Source organism: Chelon labrosus (genome assembly GCF_963514085.1).
Source record: "Chelon labrosus genome assembly, chromosome: 21".
Classification (NCBI taxonomy): domain Eukaryota; kingdom Metazoa; phylum Chordata; class Actinopteri; order Mugiliformes; family Mugilidae; genus Chelon; species Chelon labrosus.
Genome location: NC_140354.1, coordinates 13481741 through 13500694, shown reverse-complemented (window position 1 = coordinate 13500694; position 18954 = coordinate 13481741). Strand labels below are relative to the sequence as shown.

General features: G+C 41.6%; 1 protein-coding gene across 3 annotated transcripts; it reads left to right on the top strand.

Moving 5' to 3' along the window:
- The first annotated feature begins 312 nt into the window (after positions 1-312).
- LOC311507041 (oxysterol-binding protein-related protein 6-like) lies at positions 313-17529 on the top strand. Of its 3 annotated transcripts, XM_084571236.1 has the most exons (23): positions 313-455; positions 7643-7862; positions 8354-8497; positions 8697-8750; positions 8885-8998; positions 9095-9262; positions 9509-9650; positions 9785-9903; positions 10048-10137; positions 10281-10437; positions 10575-10708; positions 11840-11932; positions 12342-12525; positions 12623-12697; positions 13473-13687; positions 13786-13923; positions 14004-14067; positions 14155-14233; positions 14390-14534; positions 14671-14821; positions 14979-15105; positions 15213-15335; positions 16366-17529. In XM_084571236.1, the coding sequence occupies exons 2-23, from the start codon at positions 7695-7697 to the stop codon at positions 16472-16474; spliced, it is 2793 nt and encodes a 930-aa protein (XP_084427362.1). In that variant the 5' UTR covers positions 313-455; positions 7643-7694; the 3' UTR covers positions 16475-17529. The 3 variants fall into 3 exon arrangements, with proteins under 3 accessions (XP_084427362.1, XP_084427363.1, XP_084427364.1); XM_084571237.1 differs by lacking the exon at positions 11840-11932; XM_084571238.1 differs by lacking the exon at positions 7643-7862 and having other exon boundaries at positions 318-455.
- Positions 17530-18954: the final 1425 nt, after the last annotated feature.

Sequence of the window (18954 nt, the reverse complement as noted above, 5' to 3'; positions counted from 1 at the left end):
AATGCAATGATCAATTTTACGAAAAACATTTGTTTTTATTTTTATTGTTGTTATTATTATACACACCATACTAATTGCATGTGATAATGATGCACAGTTGTGATTATGATTTGTACATTTTTATTTATTTTTTTGGTTTTCTTATAACCTTTACAATAATTCTAAACGTTGCCATAAATTAATTAATTAATCAGTATAAATAAAAAGAAATACAAAAGAAATGCGACGATGCTCGTTTCCCATGATGCACCTGTTCCGCCCGTGCACCTGCGAAAGCCGATAATTATTACCTGAGCCGCGCGCGGGGGTAGGTGTAGCAGAAGCGAGGAGCTGCTGTGGAGGCTACAGGCTGTGCAGGCGGGCGGGCTGCTAGAGGGCTGCTAGAGGGCTTTCATCACCTGAGCGGGTTGTTTTCAGTCGGGCAGGGCGAAACTTCACAAGAAAAACTTAAACTGGTGAGTTCTTGTTTGGGAAAACTGCACCGTTTCACTCGAGTTAAATGTTTGAGCCCAATTAAAAGTTGTGGGGTTATAAATGTCTTTAACGTTCGCGTGTGATTTAACGGTACTCTTATTTTCTTTGTATGGCGAAGTAACCTTTTTTTAAGCGTTTTTTAAAATTTAATTTTGTGACTTGACAGCAAAAACAAAGACGACGGCAGTTTGGCGTGTCACTTAACGAAGCAACATGCGTGAAACAAGCCTCCGCATGTCGTCCATATTTAAAATAAAACGTCTCTTACAGTTTCTCACGCTGTGTTGCGCCGGTGGGTGTTGTTCGCTCGAACTGAACCTGTTTTTATTGTAGGTCATGTTTTTTTTTTTTTTCAATCAAAGCCAGTTAGGTGTGTTTGCTTGTGTCTTAACAACGAAAAGCGTTCTCCTGTTAGGAGATTTCCAAACTCGGCAGTGATTCTGATAATCAAAAAACAAAATATGTCCAGTTCCTACAGCATCTCAAGTGGGCCTGCAGTGATTTTTGTGCTTTGAAATTAAAAATTACCTCAGATTAGGCCTTGTTAGGATGTAATTATTGACAGAATGGCAGAAAAGGGTGCCCTAAAGGGAAGTCATAGAAAACTGAATATCTTGTCGTGGGGGAAAAAAGAAAAAGTTGGCTTGATATGTTGAACATCACATTTGCCATTTTTCTTCACCAATTTCTGTTATTTTGTAGATAAAAAAGTCAATTGGGTGTTGGTTTGGGATTTGGCAACCACCTCAAATCTGAGAACAATTGGGATATTAAATCAAACTACGCTCACGTTTACAAAGACAGGGTCATTGGTTAATTTCGTAGGTTGCTGCATCTTCATACTTTTCCTTATGAGGACAGAAAGACACATTGTGGGCTAACTTTTGTGCCAGATTTGACTTTGGTTGTAGATTAGTATCAGATACAGTCACTAAAAGGAAATAATATTAAAATATAAGAATTCAAATATACACAAAAATATTAAAAATGTCACCAATTTGTCTCCTCAAACATAACAAATCTCTATGCGGTTTCAGTTTAATCTGGTAAAATGGACACAGTACATTTAAATAAATCTAGTATATTCCAAGTAAATACAGCACAAATATGCGTTCTAATCATTATATATTTTTAAATAAATTCTCTAAATTTCTTATTAAAGGTTATTCCTATGGCTAAAAAAGCATGGAAATATTTGGAGACAAATTCACTGTAGATAAATTCACACAAAATAAAATATATTTTTATACAGCTATGTTGGTGAACACAAAGTTCTTCATCCTGAATTTGGTACATGGAACCAAAAATGTATTATCCTGCAATGCAAAACCACTTCTTTAAATTCTTTTACTTGTTTATTTATCGAGTTATATGTCATCTCAATATTGGGCACCACCCCAATATTAATTGTTCGTGGCATTACAGCATTATCTAAGATACTGCCACAAAAACAAGGAAACTGTAAATTACATTGAGAAGGGTTCTAATATACACTGCCTGGCCACAAAAAAAGGGCTACAGACCATATTCTTGTATTTATTGATGTATGTATTTAGATGACTTTGTCCCATCCTCGAAAAACTATTCAGATATTTTTTCTTAGAACTAAATAAAAGAACTAAAGGTCACACACACTAATATTTCATTGGACCACCTTCAGCTTTAGCTGTGGCATTGTTTCGATAAGCTTCTGCAATTTCACAAGATTTATTTGCATTCATTTTTCACCAAGATCTTGTATTGATGATGGGAGAGTCTGACCACTGAGCAAAGCCTTCTCCAGCACATCCCAAAGATTCTCAATGGGGTTAAGGTCTGGACTCTGTGGTGGCCAATCCATGTGTGAAAATGATGTCTCGTGCTCCCTGAACCACTCTTTCACAGAGTTCTACTGTTGTTTTTCTTTGATTTGATTTCACCAAACGTTTATCAGGATTTTTTTTCCAGATGACGACGATTGTTCCCCACTATTATTCCAGTTTTTAATAATGCGTTGGACAGTTCTTAACCCAGTTTTAGTAGTTTCTACAATCTCCTTAGATGTTTTCTCTGCTTGATGCATGCCAATGATTTGACCCTTCTTAAACAGACTAGCATCTTTTCCACGACCACAGGATGTGTCTTCAGACGTGGTTGTTTAAGAAATGAGAAGCTGCTCATTGCATCAGTTGGTGTTACATAACTGCTGAAAAATAATCGCCTATGCAGCAGTTATCCAATAGGAGGCTTGTACCTATTTGCTTAGCTAAATCCAGGTGGCGACTATTTTTTTTTTTTGCCCAGGCAGTGTATAACACCACTACCTGTCCACAGTGTGGAAGACAACGGGTTCAACTTTTCCTTCGGTTCAACACACTGTATTGCAAAACTGCCTCACGAGCTGGAACGCAGGCTTGTAAACATCCCCGTAAACTGAGCTAGAGCTTCCATCGCAGTCGCATGTGAACGAACGGCCCATGCATGTTGCTCTGGCGCATTCCTGGAAGGAGGAACGGACTGAAAGATGGAGGTTAGAGAGAAGAGAATGAACCAGTTTGTTGAGGTGTCAGCCTTGTCTGTGGTGACATCACATAGACATGAATTTGTCAGAACAGATTGTTCTGGACAATACTTGAGTACTACAGTAGTGTATCTAGGTCAACAGTGTACAGTACAAAGTAAATATGAAAACAATATCCATCATCAGAAAGATTCTCTTTGGCATGAGTCAGCGTTTTGCATTTTGTTACATTAATGTACTCGTGGAAGGAACACATCCTCATAACTTATTTTAATTCATTATTAAATAGCGAGACCAAAAACCCTCAATGAACACAGATGAAAATAATAATGGCATATCTCACCATTCAGTGTCCCAGTGTCAGACCGATGGATTTATTTGCACATATTAAGCATAGACTTGGAGAAAACATGATGCTGAAGGAGTTCATGGAATTCAAACATGATGTTCTTTTATTAGCTAGCACAGCACCTGGTTTTCTGCTCAGGGGAAGTTGAAGTTTTGCTCCTCTGTGGTTGACTGGTCAGACGGCATACTTAACATGATTGTTGCATACTTAACATGAGGTCCTCTGTCCTGCTAAATGAGTCATCATAAAAGTGTCTTACCTGGGTTGTGACATCAGCTGTTAGGTATTTTTTTTAGACTTGACAACGTGGGTGACCAAGACAACTAGATGGAGCACAGATAAGGTGTTTAATGCACGGATCACGTACAACATTATGACCACTGACAGGAGATGTGAATAACATTGATCATCTTGTGACAATACAATGTTCTGGTGTGAAACTTTTGGACGCGGATGTTACCTAGACTTGTAGCACCCACCTAGACCAGACCAGGCACCTCCACCCCATAGCAATGACACTCCTTGATGGCAGCACCCATCCCCACAATGATGCAGTCTGGCACAGGAACACACATGACTGGTTTCGGAAAAGTTCAAGAAACATGAAAAACAAGTGTTGGTCTGGACTCCAGATTCAGCAATAACATGCTATGCACAGCCTTAGCTGTTTTTTTTGCAGTATATGCATGGTAGCTATTGGGTCAGCCCTCCTGAGCTCTTAAAGATGCTGCTGCTCCTTCTGCAGGGTTAAAAATGAGTGGTTCAAGGCGTTTCATCCTTCCATTCATAATGCCCTGTGTTACTGTTCAGGGGAATTGTTTGTCAGTGGTGGTTCTGCCTATTCTCAGTGATATTTGTGTGTCCGTTGTTAGGATTTTACCTGTACTGATACAAAGCAGTGCTCTTATCAAGATTCTTCTTCCATTTAATAGGATTAAAATGTATAACTAACTACACCAGTGATCAATGTGAGCCCTTTATTTATTGTAGAAAATCATGGCTTTTGTTAATTGTTGAACGGAGTTTAAAAGATCCATGCATTTTTTTTGTGTGTGTGTGTTTCTGTGGTGAGATATGCAAATAACTAACTTACAGGTACCAGAGAAAGTATTATAATAAACCTTTTCACTGATATTTTATAAAGCTAAAAACTATAAAGCTGTTTTATCCAATAACAGGTGTTACTTTGGCTTGACCACTTTTCCCAGACAATCCTAAGCACCGAAATTATATCCTCTTCCCAGCTTTTCCACTATTAAAGCCAGCTATTCATAAAGTATTATCCTTTGAGCTTTGTTGACGGTGACACCCATTCAAGTATTTTCCAGATTTAATTAACATTAAGCACACAAACGAATTACTGTAGTGCACGCTCCTAGATTTTAAGGATAGTACATTTCTGATTGACCAAGAACTGGCACCAATTTAAGACCTGTCCTTTGTACCTGCCCTTAGTGTAGCGGGTTTAGTTTATTGAAAGAGGAACTGCTGCTGAATTTTTAAAATGCCTTTGTTGAGCGATCTGAGGATCATAAACAAAACGGCATGTACCTCCACTGCAATGGAGGGGACAAAGGCTCTTAGATTTACATCTGAGATTTCTAAGTTATCTGCTTTAAGAAATTTTGTTTCCCCCCCTCCCCCCCCATGTGAGTGTTTGTGTCATGTAAGCATTATTTAAGTCTGAGCATACTGTAAAATAATGCCAATTCACATAACGAATATAAACAAGCAAAAAAGGCAGGAAAAAAAAAATGCAGTCAAATAAATTCGCCTCCCTTTAAGGGCTGCGGCTCGGCAGCACTGTAACTTGTATCTGTTAAAAAATATATTATGAAATGATTCTGTAACCAGGCGATGCAATTAAAACAATGACATGTAGTGCAAATCATGCAAGGAATGTTTTGTCTAGTTAAGTATGACTGGTCTCTCACTACTGAAAAAGTTCCTCCAAGAACTAAACGTTTTACTGGATTTCTGGCATCCAATTCCAGATGTTTATCATATTTCTCTCTCTCTCTCTCTCTCCCTCTTCTCTAAATCATCCTGTCAAAGGTGTGGCAGTCAACACAAAAGCAGCATAAAAAGCTGCAGGTGGGAGGCAGTTTTGATAGTGAAAGTCCGTTGCTTGAAACATTACATGCTGCTAATATGGAGTGAAATCAAACGACACACGGACGTATTTTTAGACCAAGATAAAAGAATGAGGAACACGGTTTGTTTCTAATTTTAAAATTTAACGTTAGAAGTTGTCAGGTACGTTTTACCTGAACCGGCACCATTGCAGTGTGTGTACACGCGCCGTTACTGAGAGTGCCATGTTGGGTTGACGTTAACCCCCCACTAAATTTAAAATGGAAAAGCCTGTCACGCTCTGTTTTCATTGTTAAAAAGCCGACACGTAGCTGGTGTTTGTACATTCCTCAGTACTCTACCCTATCCTACCTGTGGCTCTGACACAAGATGGCTGATTCTTGCAGAAGTCCTGAATATTTTTTATGATGCTCACATTTTTAAAAAGGCTCAGTAATTACTTCATAAGGAAATTTTGCAATTTGCGTCTATTGTGAGCCCTTTTTTTTTTCTTTTTTTTTTTTTAAGTCCAAGTATTTTGAGGGCACTGAACCAAATGCCATATTGCAGAATGAAAGTGAAGTTGGTGGCCTTTTTAAGGCATGATTTAAATTTATTCGCCTTTATTTACTTGACCTTTAACACACACACATCACAGATTTGATTTTAAGGCTCCTACTATTTGTGTCGCGCATCTACTGACTGCAGATCTGCTAAAGAGCTCTGTCATTCTTGCGATGACAGAGCTGGCAGGCCTGTTTGGCCAGGTAGAAGGAGAGTTCCTCTACTTTCAGCTCCGCCCAGATACCCACACCGGTTTTGATATGCACCCGTCTGACAAGCACATCCTCACTCAGGTGTGGCATTGTCTAACAGAGAGGACAGCAGAAGGGAGCTGCTTCTTTCAGATGCTGAGAGACTTTTCATAGGAAAGTCTCTCATTGCGGAGCGGGTTTTTCTTTCAAAGCGCGTCTTAGAGAGGAATACCTGCAACTCTTCAATTTATACTTGAGAGAAAGCTGAAGGAATTTGCTGTGGACTACTGGGGGAGAAGCTTGTTAGACATCCAGCCAACACAGGTGTGTTTCATTTGTTATTGTGCCGCTGTGGCTTTCCTGATTTCAAGTGCTGCCTTCCATTGATTTATTTAGTTTGATCTACTTTCTACACAGCTGTGTTGTCATCAAGTTTTCTACAGTTGTGCATTAGTTCATTAGGTCTCAGTTTAGTTATATGGATAAAGGTTATTATCAGGTCATTTTGCATCATGTTCTATCAACGCATGTCCTTTTTTTTTTTAAATATGTAGCATTGCATTTACTCCTATTAAATGTAATCCATGCTTACATCTTGGCTTTAATTGGAAGAGGATTATGTGGATGTTGGTAGACGAACCTAAAACGATGTTTCTTGAACAATTTAAAGAAAAAACCAAACCAAAAAAAAAAACACTTGCATTTGTAGAGAAATAAGGTCAATGTGTCTCTAAGAATTAGTGCCTTGAGATTCATCCCAAACCCAATCAGGAAAACATCCAGATTTCCTCTATGCACATGATCATGTAATCATGGCTGCCTGCCAGAAACTTCCAGAATCCGGTCGGACTTCTTGAAACTCAAGGCTGGAACTTTACCAGCAGATGCTTCGCCTTACGGGCTCGTATGTGCAAAAATAGAAATCGGAATTGCAGCACTCGGAATGAGCTGTTTGTATCTCTTCTAGGTGTTTCTTCTAGATTCTTTCCTCCCGGTGAAGCCCGAAAGAAACCATTGCATAATTAATGAGCCATCTCTTGGTTTTATCCTAAACATGCATTCCATTGTCCGTCTTCTTTACGTAATGGTATTGTCACATATTGTAACTTCCCACATCCTGTAATGCTTGAATAAATGTAAGTAGTTGTAAAGTAATTGTAATCAACTCTGAATAATAAAACGGGGCTAGTCGGGTGAAGTCTAAATTAAGCTTCTTTTGTTCTTGAACGAGTGACTTTAGCAGTAAGGAATCTGGTGGAGCACATTGAGCATACGTTTACATGCATGGTTTCCTTAAAAGGAAACGTCCTCCTTTGCACGCGTCCTTGGAAACTAGTTTGGATCTTGTTCAATGTTCAGTGTAAATCAAGATGACTAATAATTGTATTAGTGTGGTGATAAAGTAGTGCAATCTCACTTTTTATTTAAACTCAATTGTGTTTCTGTACATTTATTTAATACTTATCTCTGACAATTTTTTAACTTTCACAGTGCCGCGTGCTTTGCAATGAGATACAACTCGACCTGAAGGCCCTCTCTCTCCATGCAGCGCTATCCTTATAACTTTGTGCCGATGGACCCTCAGGTGTGTCCTCCACCTCTGAGCAGCAGCCAGTCGGTGATCAGCGGCCTCGATAAATCCCCAGTCAGCACGTTCAAACCGGGCCATTCACGGAACAACAGCTCTGGCTCGTCTAAGCATTCAAAACAGGTTAAAAAAAAAAAAAAAAGTCTCGACATAAACATTTAGCATCTAAGCTAATGCTGTACAATGGCTTTATCAATCTCCATTTAGAGAACATTACTGTATGTTGTATTTTTCTGTCTACTGAAAAAAGATGAGCATGTTGCGCGTCACTGAGATTCCACAGTATAGCTATGTCCTAAACAAAGAACAGTTTTCATCACTGCATACATATTTGTTTCTGTCATTAGCTCTTCACGTTTAGGACTACCCCTCTGCAATTTAGAAACACGTGGAATATAAGGAACGAAAATACCCGATGGCTTTGACTAGCAACCGTTTTTAAGCACTTACAACCCATTGTTGCGAATACGGTGTCTCAGAAATGCATAGAGTTAGATTTTTATTTTATTTCAAAGGGGTTGCAAACCCCTCCGTCCTTTTGGTTCTCGTGAATGCGATGTTTCCCCTGTGTCTTTTCAAGCCATTTGTTAAAGCGTCCTCTCTGTCTGCATCAGTCTCGACACTGGGAGGTGATGGACGACTTGCAGCACCTGGATGCGTGCTCGGTTCCCAGCTCCTCTCTGGACCTCACCATCCCTGGGATCTGCGAGGGCTATCTGATGAAGAGGAGGAAGTACCCACTCAAAGGCTGGCACAAGGTGAGCATGTTGTAGAAGAAATCTAAGTAGCTGATTATTGTCAGTTGATTTAATGATGTCGGATCAAGATGCAAACATGTGCTGGGTTAAGATCACCTAAGCAGAGATTTTAAACTACTAACTAGTGGGCAACACCAGTGTCAATGCTGGATTGCCTTTGTTTTGTTTCTAACGTTTCACTGTCATTGGTTCTCGGCAGAGATACTTCATGTTGGAGAAAGGCATTCTCAAGTACTCAAAGGCACAGCAAGATGTAAGTAACCAACAAAAAAAACTACTGCCTCACATCCATGAAGTCTTTTCTGGTGTGTTTATTCAGTTGCTGTCTTAGACTTTGAGTAGATGGCAAAAGATGGTGACCACATTGTGCCATTGTTTTGTTTTTAGATACAGAGAGGGAAGCTACATGGCTCACTGGACGTCAGCCTGGCTGTAATGTCCGTGAACAAGAAGTCCAAACGCATAGACCTGGATGCTGGAGACAACCTCTACCACCTTAAGGTAGCTACAAACTTAAACATGTATTCTCAGCATTCATAATCCACTCCCTTAGTTCTACTGTGTCTTATTTGTTTTCCTCTCTCTCCCCCATGTAAGGCAAAGAGCCACGACCTCTTCTACATCTGGCTGACCAAGCTGTGCGCCCATCGTGTGTATAGAAAAAACGAGGCGATGAGCGTCCACCGTGGAGTCCTCCACGCTCTCTCTGCGGGCCAGAGCACTTTGCCATCGATGTCCGGTCTCGCCCATCAAAACAGAGCAGCGGTCAGTATACATACCTACTCTAGTAAGTTATCTGAAAATGTAGATGAGATAAAGGTCCCATCTGATACAAAACAAGGCAGCCTGCAATTATCATATCTTTGAGAGGCTAATGGAGCTGAGCACTACTTCCTGTTGAGCAGGTTGAGACTCGAAGAAAGTATATACAAAAATATCTGTCCAGTGGCGATTAATTAATAGCTGTGAGGTTGCTTTCTGTGATTTAAACTGTGGTGTTTTATCCTCCAGTATTCCCAGTATGCCAGCATGGCATCAGTGTACCACCCAGAGATGGCAAGCCCCGCTCCAGCTGTTGCCTCTCACCCAGGGGTGAACAGCAAGGTGGCAGCCTGGCTGCAGCAGACTCATGACATCGACGCGACCTCCAACGGTGAGGACCACCTCTCTGATTGATCATATTTCCTCACATTTGAACAACGAACAGCAGATACACAACTCTTATTTTTGCACGGCTGTTTGTTCTCTTCATTTCTAAACTGCGGCCTTTGTCCCACTATCTGTCAGACCTGTCTCGCTGTCAAGCAGAGCTGACTGAACTGGCTCAGCTCATCCAGAAACTTCACTGGCTGGAAGGCGGCCTGCCGATCACAAACACAGATCTGGAGATGCGAATCAGCATGCAGGTAAGTACTGTGGTCACCAGTGTGAACACGAGACTCTTCAAATAGAATTCATTTGCGTAAATACCACTGGGCTTTTAAGACTTTTATGAACTGTTGAGCAGTAGAATAACTTTAAAACGACTCTATATTATGGTCTGTTTTCAGAATCTTACGCTGGAGAAACCCAAGAAAAAGTCTGGGAGAGTGTCGGGTCACTCCAGGACCTTGTCCCGTGTTGAAGCAATGGGAGGAATGGTGAGAACTTTAATAGTCTTAATTAATCTTGAATCATTTGAAATGTTTAGCTTCATATGCAGCGTTGTGATCCGTCCTGTTTTTGTTGCATCTTGTCTTTTAGTGTGAAATCAATCCATTTCTCTCCTCTCGTTCTTCTCCAGTTCACTTCCAGCCACCTGAGTACAAACTGTAATTCTGGAATGGGGGCTTCTGTTCAGTCCATCCCCAACTACGTTTACTCTCAGCTGTCCAACCCGCAGGGCACTTCACCTGAGGCCATGAAGCTCCACCAGGACATCTGCACCGTCTCTCAGAGGGGTACGGCCTGTCTGAAATTCTCAGAATAGAAGGAGTCGGTTGACTTCTTAATCAATTTTGCAATTTCAGGAAGTATATTTGGGTTTTTTTTCCTACTCTTGTGAGCCACCGTGAGTAATATGTTTTATGTGTTGCAGTTCATGCTTCACTCAAGTCCGTTCATGACGTCTTGACCATGGAGAGAGAGAGACTGAGGCAGGCCTGGACCGGCCCGGACATGAGGCAGAACACCTCACAGCAGCTCACCACACTCTGCAGCACATTGTCTGAGGTAACACACACGCTAAGAAGGACGCACAGCTGGGCTACAAAATAATAAAAACAACACTCTCCTCCGATTCGTCTTGATTGATCAGATACAGACACAAACGTCACCACTCCCTGTTACATGTTCCTCATTATCTTTGGATATAGAACACTGATTATTGGCACAAAATATAAGTACCAACTGTGGAAACAAACTAAACAATGGAGGCCAAGCCCTCGCTGTCTGTTGGTGAGATGCTGTGTGAAACTGTTAAGCAGGTTTGGGCTGTTTCTTGTCAGGATAGGCGCAAGTTAGCACAGGTGTGACCTGACGGAACACACCTCGAGTGTTTCTCTCTCACTCTCCACCTCTCTCCACACACACACACACACACACACACAAAAGGACTGTCACAAACTGAAACTGCATTTGTGTCGGACGAGTTTCCCTTTTTAGTTCCTGCTGCCAAGCTGACAGCGCCAAGTCTCCTTTTTGTTCGGTGTCGCATGAGCTTTCTTCTGCTTGTTTCCTGCCCACACTGCATGTGCTTGTGCGCTTGGACCGTCCTCCATTCAGTTGCTGTGATTTTGGGTTTTATATTGTCGTTGGTTGCCTAGCAGCTGGTTGTGATTCTGTGTACACAGTGAGCAACACATACTGCATTCCTTTGTATGCTGTTGTAAACTGCAATTTCCCCATTGCGGGACAAATAAAGGTTTTCTTAATCTTAATAGAAAGGGTGAAATGACAGTGCTACTGAGTTGCATTAAGAATTACTAATATGGCTCCAGTTTTTTTCTGAGCTCATGCTAAACGAGGGATTAAAAGTCAAGATATCTCTTCCTCCTCCTCTAATTTCAACTATTTAAATCTTGCACAACCCCTGAATTTATTGTAAATTACTATATTTCTGGGGTGCGACCTAAAACCTGATTGATTACCAATCACCCAACACTCTCCCTTAAGTAAGACCTCAGCAACACAGGGTAGTAACTGACCGACTCCTTAGCGCCCAGTGCTCTGCGAGAGTTATGGAGTCTGCAAGACATCCTGATCATTTTTTTTATTTTTCATTTTCTGTCTTTTCTCTGCGTTTTGTCCTGCATGGCTGGTCTGTGTATGTGTGCATGCATGTGTGTGTGTGTGTGTGTGTAGCTTGACATACAGTCCCGTCTGACCAAAGTCCACTCACTTTCCCTGTCCTCTGAGTCTACTGAAGAATCCTTCTGCACCGTCCGTCCGGACCAGGTGTGTACTGCGGTACTGCAGTGTGCTGGTTATTTCTTTTTTTGACTCTTGCAGTCATTTTCAAAATCAAGGTGAAACTGATTAAAAAAAAATCACTTCATGGAGCATCTTCCAAATGAATTCCAATAATTACGAATCAAGGACAATTTTGTGGGGTGGTTGGTGTCACTTCATCCACCTATGAGTCTGATGACAGAGCAACGTGCACAGACGTTTTGTGGGTGTGTTTGAGCTTCGTGTATCTGTCCTCTTTGTTTCTTGCATGCGTGTCACTCCATCTGCCTGTTGGCTCCTGATCAGAACTATCTCTTACTCTGCTATGATTCTCTGCAGACTTGTCACTGGAACAGATTTAAAACTACAACTTAAACTACAAATCCCGTTCTCCCTCATTTGCTCCCCCTTACAGAGGACGCCATCCATGTTGAGCCGCCACAGCCACCGTGCGCCCTCGGTGGCCGATTCCATGGCGGAGTACTTCGATGCCAGCGAGGTGATAGTGTGCGAAACCTCATCGGAGGCCGAGGCTTCGGACGAGTCAGGCCTGAGCGACATCACCACTACCAGCACTTCAGAGCCTGAAGAAGGACACTGTGAGTGATTACCTAGCTTGTTACATGCACCAGTAAATCCTCCTCCCAACAACAAGTAAAACAAAACAGAAAAAATAACCAACTCTCCCCTCCATAGCCACTGCCGCCCTCCACTACAGAGCCAGTCTGAACAGCGCCAATGACAAACCCAGACTGGTGCCCGCCGATACAGGTAACATCACCGCTTATGTTGTCCAACAGGAATACGTTGTCTAAAGTCTTTGTCATGGACATGTTCATATTCAAAAAGCCAAAACGAAAACAAAGTTCTTTAACTGTATGAAAGAACAAGTCAGACGAAACGAAGAAAAATCTCAACCAGTTTCAAAAGTACATCTCGCACTACAGGCACAAATCACTTCTTCTGATCATGTCAAATGACTTTTAATATTGTATAAGAAGGTAAACATAAAGACAACTAGAAATTCCGTCGTCAAACAGGACAGTTTTGCTGCTGCTGCTGCTCGTAAAAGTGACGGTATAACTCAGACATGCATGTTTGCGTGATGCGTTTCACTTAAACAGTGATCAGATAAGCTTGCTGTGGCTGTCGGGCCAATATTTAGAATAGTTTTCTAAAAATCTGGCAAACTGTCGTGACAGAACTGACTACTGATGGGCAAACCTACAAGTTTTGTCAATTTTAAACCAGGTAATATTTGAGCTGGTACCAAACCCTAACCCTAGCCCTAACCCCTGCTACCAAAACTTTCTTTGGAAGCCCCTAATATGAGCTGCTGTATTGGAAGCATTACCCTAAAGGTTGTACCCTCTTCTACTGGTCCTAGGTTGTATCCGGTTGTCTTTAGAGACGCGCAACGTTAAGGTTGTGTTGTATCTGTGTGAATTTGACTTTTTGTTGTTCAACCGCTTTTGTTAATTTCCTCTGATAAGGCGCTTTTAGTTTCCTAGAACGCCTTACATTGTTTTGTGTTGCTCCGATCCAGGTCGCCGCACTTCCCTCCCTGCCCCAGGAACAGATAACGGCCACATTGGCATCATGACCATCCTGTACAACAACATCGGCAAAGATCTGTCCAGAGTCTCCATGCCAATTGCTCTCAACGAGCCGGTGTCTTTGCTGCAGAGACTGAGCGAAGAGCTCGAGTACAGCGACCTGCTGGACATCGCCAACACCATTGACGATCCTTACGAGAGAATGGTGAGTTTACTTAAGATTCCGAACGAGCTGGAGTTGAGATGCAGTCGCGCTTAGTGCAAGGTTCGTGAATGACTGAGGAAAATTCCGCATGCTTCTAGGTTTATGTGGCAGCGTTCTCCATCTCCGGTTACGCCTGGGCAACGTGGAGGTATCGCTACAAACCCTTCAACCCTGTCCTGGGAGAAACGTACGAGAATCACAGAGAAGATCGAGGATTTCAGTACGTCGGCGAGCAGGTAATTCGCCAGAAAGGACACGACTAAACTTCGACATTTGGTTTTGAACGGACTCTTGATGATGTGTTGAATGCTTTCAGGTCAGCCATCATCCACCCGTCTCTGCCTGTCATGCAGAGTCAAAGAACTTCACTTTCTGGCAAGGTAAGAGTGTTTACTAATAAGCGCTTTATTCTTATGTACTTTGAGCCGGTGGAGTCGAACCCAACCGTTCGTTCTTTCTGTTCTCAGATCAGAGATGGAAGTACAAGTTTTGGGGGAAGTCGGTGGAGATCATGTCCTCTGGAATGGTCAATGTTAGCCTCCCCAAGTAAGTCGCTACATTTAGCCACACCAGTCACACAGTAATGCAGATAATAGCAGGTCTTGCACCACCCATTTTTGAGGGAGAGGTGTACATACACAATCTGCATAAATTTCTAAGTAAGTTTAAACATTTCTGCATCAACTATCTCTGTGTGCATAGGTACGATGATCACTATGAATGGAACAAGGCAGTGACGTGTATCCACAACGTGCTGAGTCTGCAGCGCTGGTTGGAGCACTACGGCGAGGTGGTCATCAGAAACAAAAACAGCGACGTGTGCACCTGCAAGATCACCTTCGTCAAGGTCAGGACACGGGACAGATTTTCCCTTCCTCGTTTAGCCAGCGTCTCCCCTTCACTGCTTTTACAGAAAGAAGCACAATATACATGCTTGTCCTCAGTCCCTGTCTAACAATGACTTTCTTCTCACCGCGTTCCAGTCTCGGTACTGGAGTTCAGACAACAGTAAGAACGAGGTGCAGGGCGTGGTTCTGGACAAGGCCGGAGAAGTGGTCCATCGCTTCGGAGGCCTCTGGCATGAAGGCATCTTCTGTGACACTCTGCCTACACCAAAGTGCATCTGGAAGCCCAGTGAGTCGCATTGCTTCAAGTCAAAGTCCTCAAAATACCCTGTCACACTATTGTGATATCGCAATTCAGTTGTACTGTATGTCCTTCAACATCTAGACTTAAGATTTGTCACAGTCCACCAGATCTTCTAATATACATGATGCTATTTCCTGTTCAGATGTGCAACCCGACGACCACTTCCAGTTCTACGGCTTCTCACGTTACGCCAGAGAACTAAATGAGCTGACTCCAGACTTGAAGGATGTCCTTCCACCTACAGACACTCGCTTCAGACCAGACCAGAGGTACAAATAATGTTTTGGAGCACATTTGATTTACTGGTTTTCACCTCAATTGCTGCCCCCCCCCTTTTTTTTTTTTTTGTATTAATTCCTTCGCTTCTTCTCATCAGGCTCCTGGAGGAGGGGAAAGTAACTGAGGCCGATAAAATGAAGGACGAAGTGGAGCAGAAGCAGAGAGAAAGAAGGAAGGAGATGGCCAAGAAAGGGGAGGAGCACGTTCCAAGATTCTTCCGGTGAGGAAATCTTAAAGTCGTTTTATATCAACTTATTAACAGTTAGTCCTGTTACGCGGGGCTTGCGAGAGGATGGAAAATATGTTTAAATTTAAAGCTGCAGAGCATCTTGTGTCTTCTTCTTCAAGGGTTTAACGGTACGATGATGAGGTGTCTCTTAACAAACCATAAATTTCCTTTTTCTTTTGCAAATGTGCGCTTTGTTTAACACAGGTTGCTAAACACTGAATAACATTGTATGGCATTAGGATTATTTATCTCTAATTTGGTTGTAGCTTATTTAATTTCTTACAAAGACAACAATATTTGATGGAGATATAACCAAAGGTTGTTGGTATTTATAGTGATTGAACAAAATAGTCAGGCTAGCTGTTTTACCTAGTTTCCAATCTTTGTGCTAAGCTAAGCTTAACCAGATTGTCACATATAAAAGCTTGTGCTGCACCTGATATATATGTTGTAAAGTTGATCGTACCTACATTGTCCTGACCAAGTCCTTACCTTTCTGGTCTTTTTTCATAAAAAACAAAACAAAAACAGTTTGAAAACAATTATAAATGACTCATAGTCTGAGTATAAAAGATGTTTTTTTTTGTTTATACAATAACGATACTTGACCTATTAATGTACGTAGTTTTAGGTGGCAGTCACCAGTGGGTAGTTCTAAAGCAGGGATGTCAAACTCATTTTAGTTCAGAGGCCCCAATTTGATTTCAAGCTAACCGGACTGTGAACATTTTCCTGATGCACTAAAATGCTCATTAGCTATCCTTTTACAAAACGACCATGATGAATATAGGACATCCCATATTCTTAATGAACCTTCCCAAATACCAGTAATCTTCTATGTAATTTCTGCAAGTTCATGCTGCGGGCCAGATTAGCTCCTCTGGCGGGCCTGTTTTGGCCTGCGGGCCATATGTTTGACACCCCCGTACTAAAGCCTCAGTAAAAAGATTTCTTTTCTAAGCAGCGTTGTCAAGGTGATGGCTAGTCACTAACGGCTTCCTTTGTGCGTCTGTTTTCACAGCAAATCGCTGGATGACGCCGGCAACGAGGTGTGGCGGTACAACGGAACCTACTGGAAGCTCCGCAAAGAACCGGGATTTTCCAAGACGGAAAACCTGGACCTGTGGTAGAACAAACGCCGCACCAAGCTCTTGGTGCCAAGGCTGAATGAATCCAGCCGCGTGGCGAAACGATAAAGAGGAAGAAAATAGAATTGTAACCGTGTTAGATCAATAACCTGTGTGTGAAAATACTGCCGTGACTTGACGTCAAGGAGCCAGAGGTGCGCTGCTATCATAGTTACTGCTGCATGGGTGTAGAGCAGAAGGGCTTTTAGAAGCATAAATGAACCTCTCATAGTTTTATTTTTTATTTTTTTTGTACCGTGAAGAGGTGAGGTGCCACTATGGAACAAATGAAGACTGATTTAGACGAAGCCGGATGTCTTTCGTGCCTTTCGCCTACCTTTACCCATAATGGAACCCTTTAATATCATCATTCATGATTCAAACGCATATATTAACTTGAATGCCTCTTTTTAAACCCTCTATCACGGCCATTTTTGAAAATTGTGGGCAGAAATACTTTTGCCACAAGTGTCTTTATGTAAAGTGTCTTATATCATATTTGTGGGATGTCAGATTGTGTATTAATTTTGTGAGTTTTAGCTTACCTGTATAATTATTTTTAGTTGTCGACTGTCGGATAGGAATAGTGTCGGAGGCTTACTTCCTACAGAGGAATCCAGAACACTTAGACATAGCCGCCCTATGTCTGGTTCTTGTGGGATGTATTGCAGGTGAACTGGTGCTGTCTCGCTTTCTCTCCCTGTGGGCCTTATTGTTTAAACTTACTAACGTCGGTATGCATTTTGTCTTTTTATATATATGGTAAACACATTGGTGACGCGGTTTTTCCAAAGTGTCTGAATGCTGAAAATATCTAGCACCGGTCTAGCCGTCTTCCTCTCTCTCTCTCTGTCTCTCGCCTATATGACTTGTCCAAAAATGAGCTGAACAGAATAGGGTTGTGTCTCTCGGACGTTAATGTTCTCGGTTGATGCGATGAAGTATTTTTATTGATGTTTCAACAACGGATTTTAATAAGGAAAAGAGACTACTGTTAAATCCCAGTGAAATGTCTTTCTCTTAATGGTTTCGTTTGAAATAAAAGGTTCTATAATCGACACGGTTTTGCCTCTCAATCGTCAACCCGCCAGCTCTGCGAGCTTGGAGTTAAAGCACCCAAAGCATGCTGGGAAAACAGGTTGGATCCATGAGTTAATGCTGTTGATTTGGATTGCATTGCACCAGTGGTAGGTGTGCAACAAGATGTTCACAATGCTGAGCCACATCGCTTTGTGACGTCCAAAAAAACAAAAAAACACAAGTTAATTCAGATTTGAAATTATTCTTTATTATTCCAGATCATGTACAGCACAAAAACCCATCCACAGCTCTAACGTGTGATGTATTAGTTCACTCCGCCTTCCTTGCTCATGTTGTAAACAGTGAAGTTAACAGTGAGGTATTCAGGACAACAGGGAGGGCAGTGAGCGCCCCCTGCTGGCTGGGTTCAAATCCTCGTTGGAAAAAAAGTAAAGCTTAAAGAATCCAATCTTTAAGAGTAGATACCTCTAGTCGAAACTCAGAAACACAACTAAAATCTACAATAAAGTTACCTGCAAAAAGAACATAGTAAAAAGTCTATTTGTCTCGTAATACACAGTTAAGAAGTAAAAAAAAAAAAAAAAAGTCAGTTGTGATAAAGTGAGATGGAATTTCTATTGTTTTGGATTCACTATTGCCTCGAAGAAACCTCCTAAATCCAAGAGTACAGAGGCTTACAAAAGAAGACTGAAAGATGTCGCTGCTGCTGCTGGCTTCTACAAAATACTGAACTAATGATCTGAATACTTTTGCTAACGAGATGTCTGTGATTTTCTAATGTTTTAATTTTCTCGTTAAGAGCCACTAAGTGCAAACCTAAGGAAAAATATGCTTTTTTTTACATTTAAATTCATGGCTACGGTAAAAAGTGTGCAAAAAGCAAAAGGTTTCTGAAAACGGTTCTTAAACTAGATTAAGCATTAGCATTAAGAAAAAAAACTAGAAACAATCGTGCAATGAGATGACGCCGGCTGCGACGTTCTGATCACACCCGTTCTCGAACAAGGCCTTCGTTTCGATCTCGACCACACACCTGAAAAGTCTCATGCCTGCATTTTGCGCGGTCGTAATGCTGTTGACAAAATCCACAGAGACGAAGAAATGTAAACACCTGCCACATGACTGAAAGTCACATTGATGGTAGTTCCCTCTACACTAGATGTTTCCAGGACCACATTTAACCATGAGGACATCCACTTACATAATGCATCCCCCTAACCTAAAGTCTTGACCCTTAAACAGCCCTTTACTGTGGGTGCAAGAAAGTGAGGATGGGCCAAAATGTCCTCACTTTACCAAAAATGAGAGAGGAAAAAAAAATTCCCTTTTTTTTCTGGAGGGTTTAAAGTGACAAACATGTTCATCCATAAAATGATTTCTCACTCAATAGCCCTAACCTAGTATTCGTACTGTATGTACAATATAGCAATGAAACTACATAC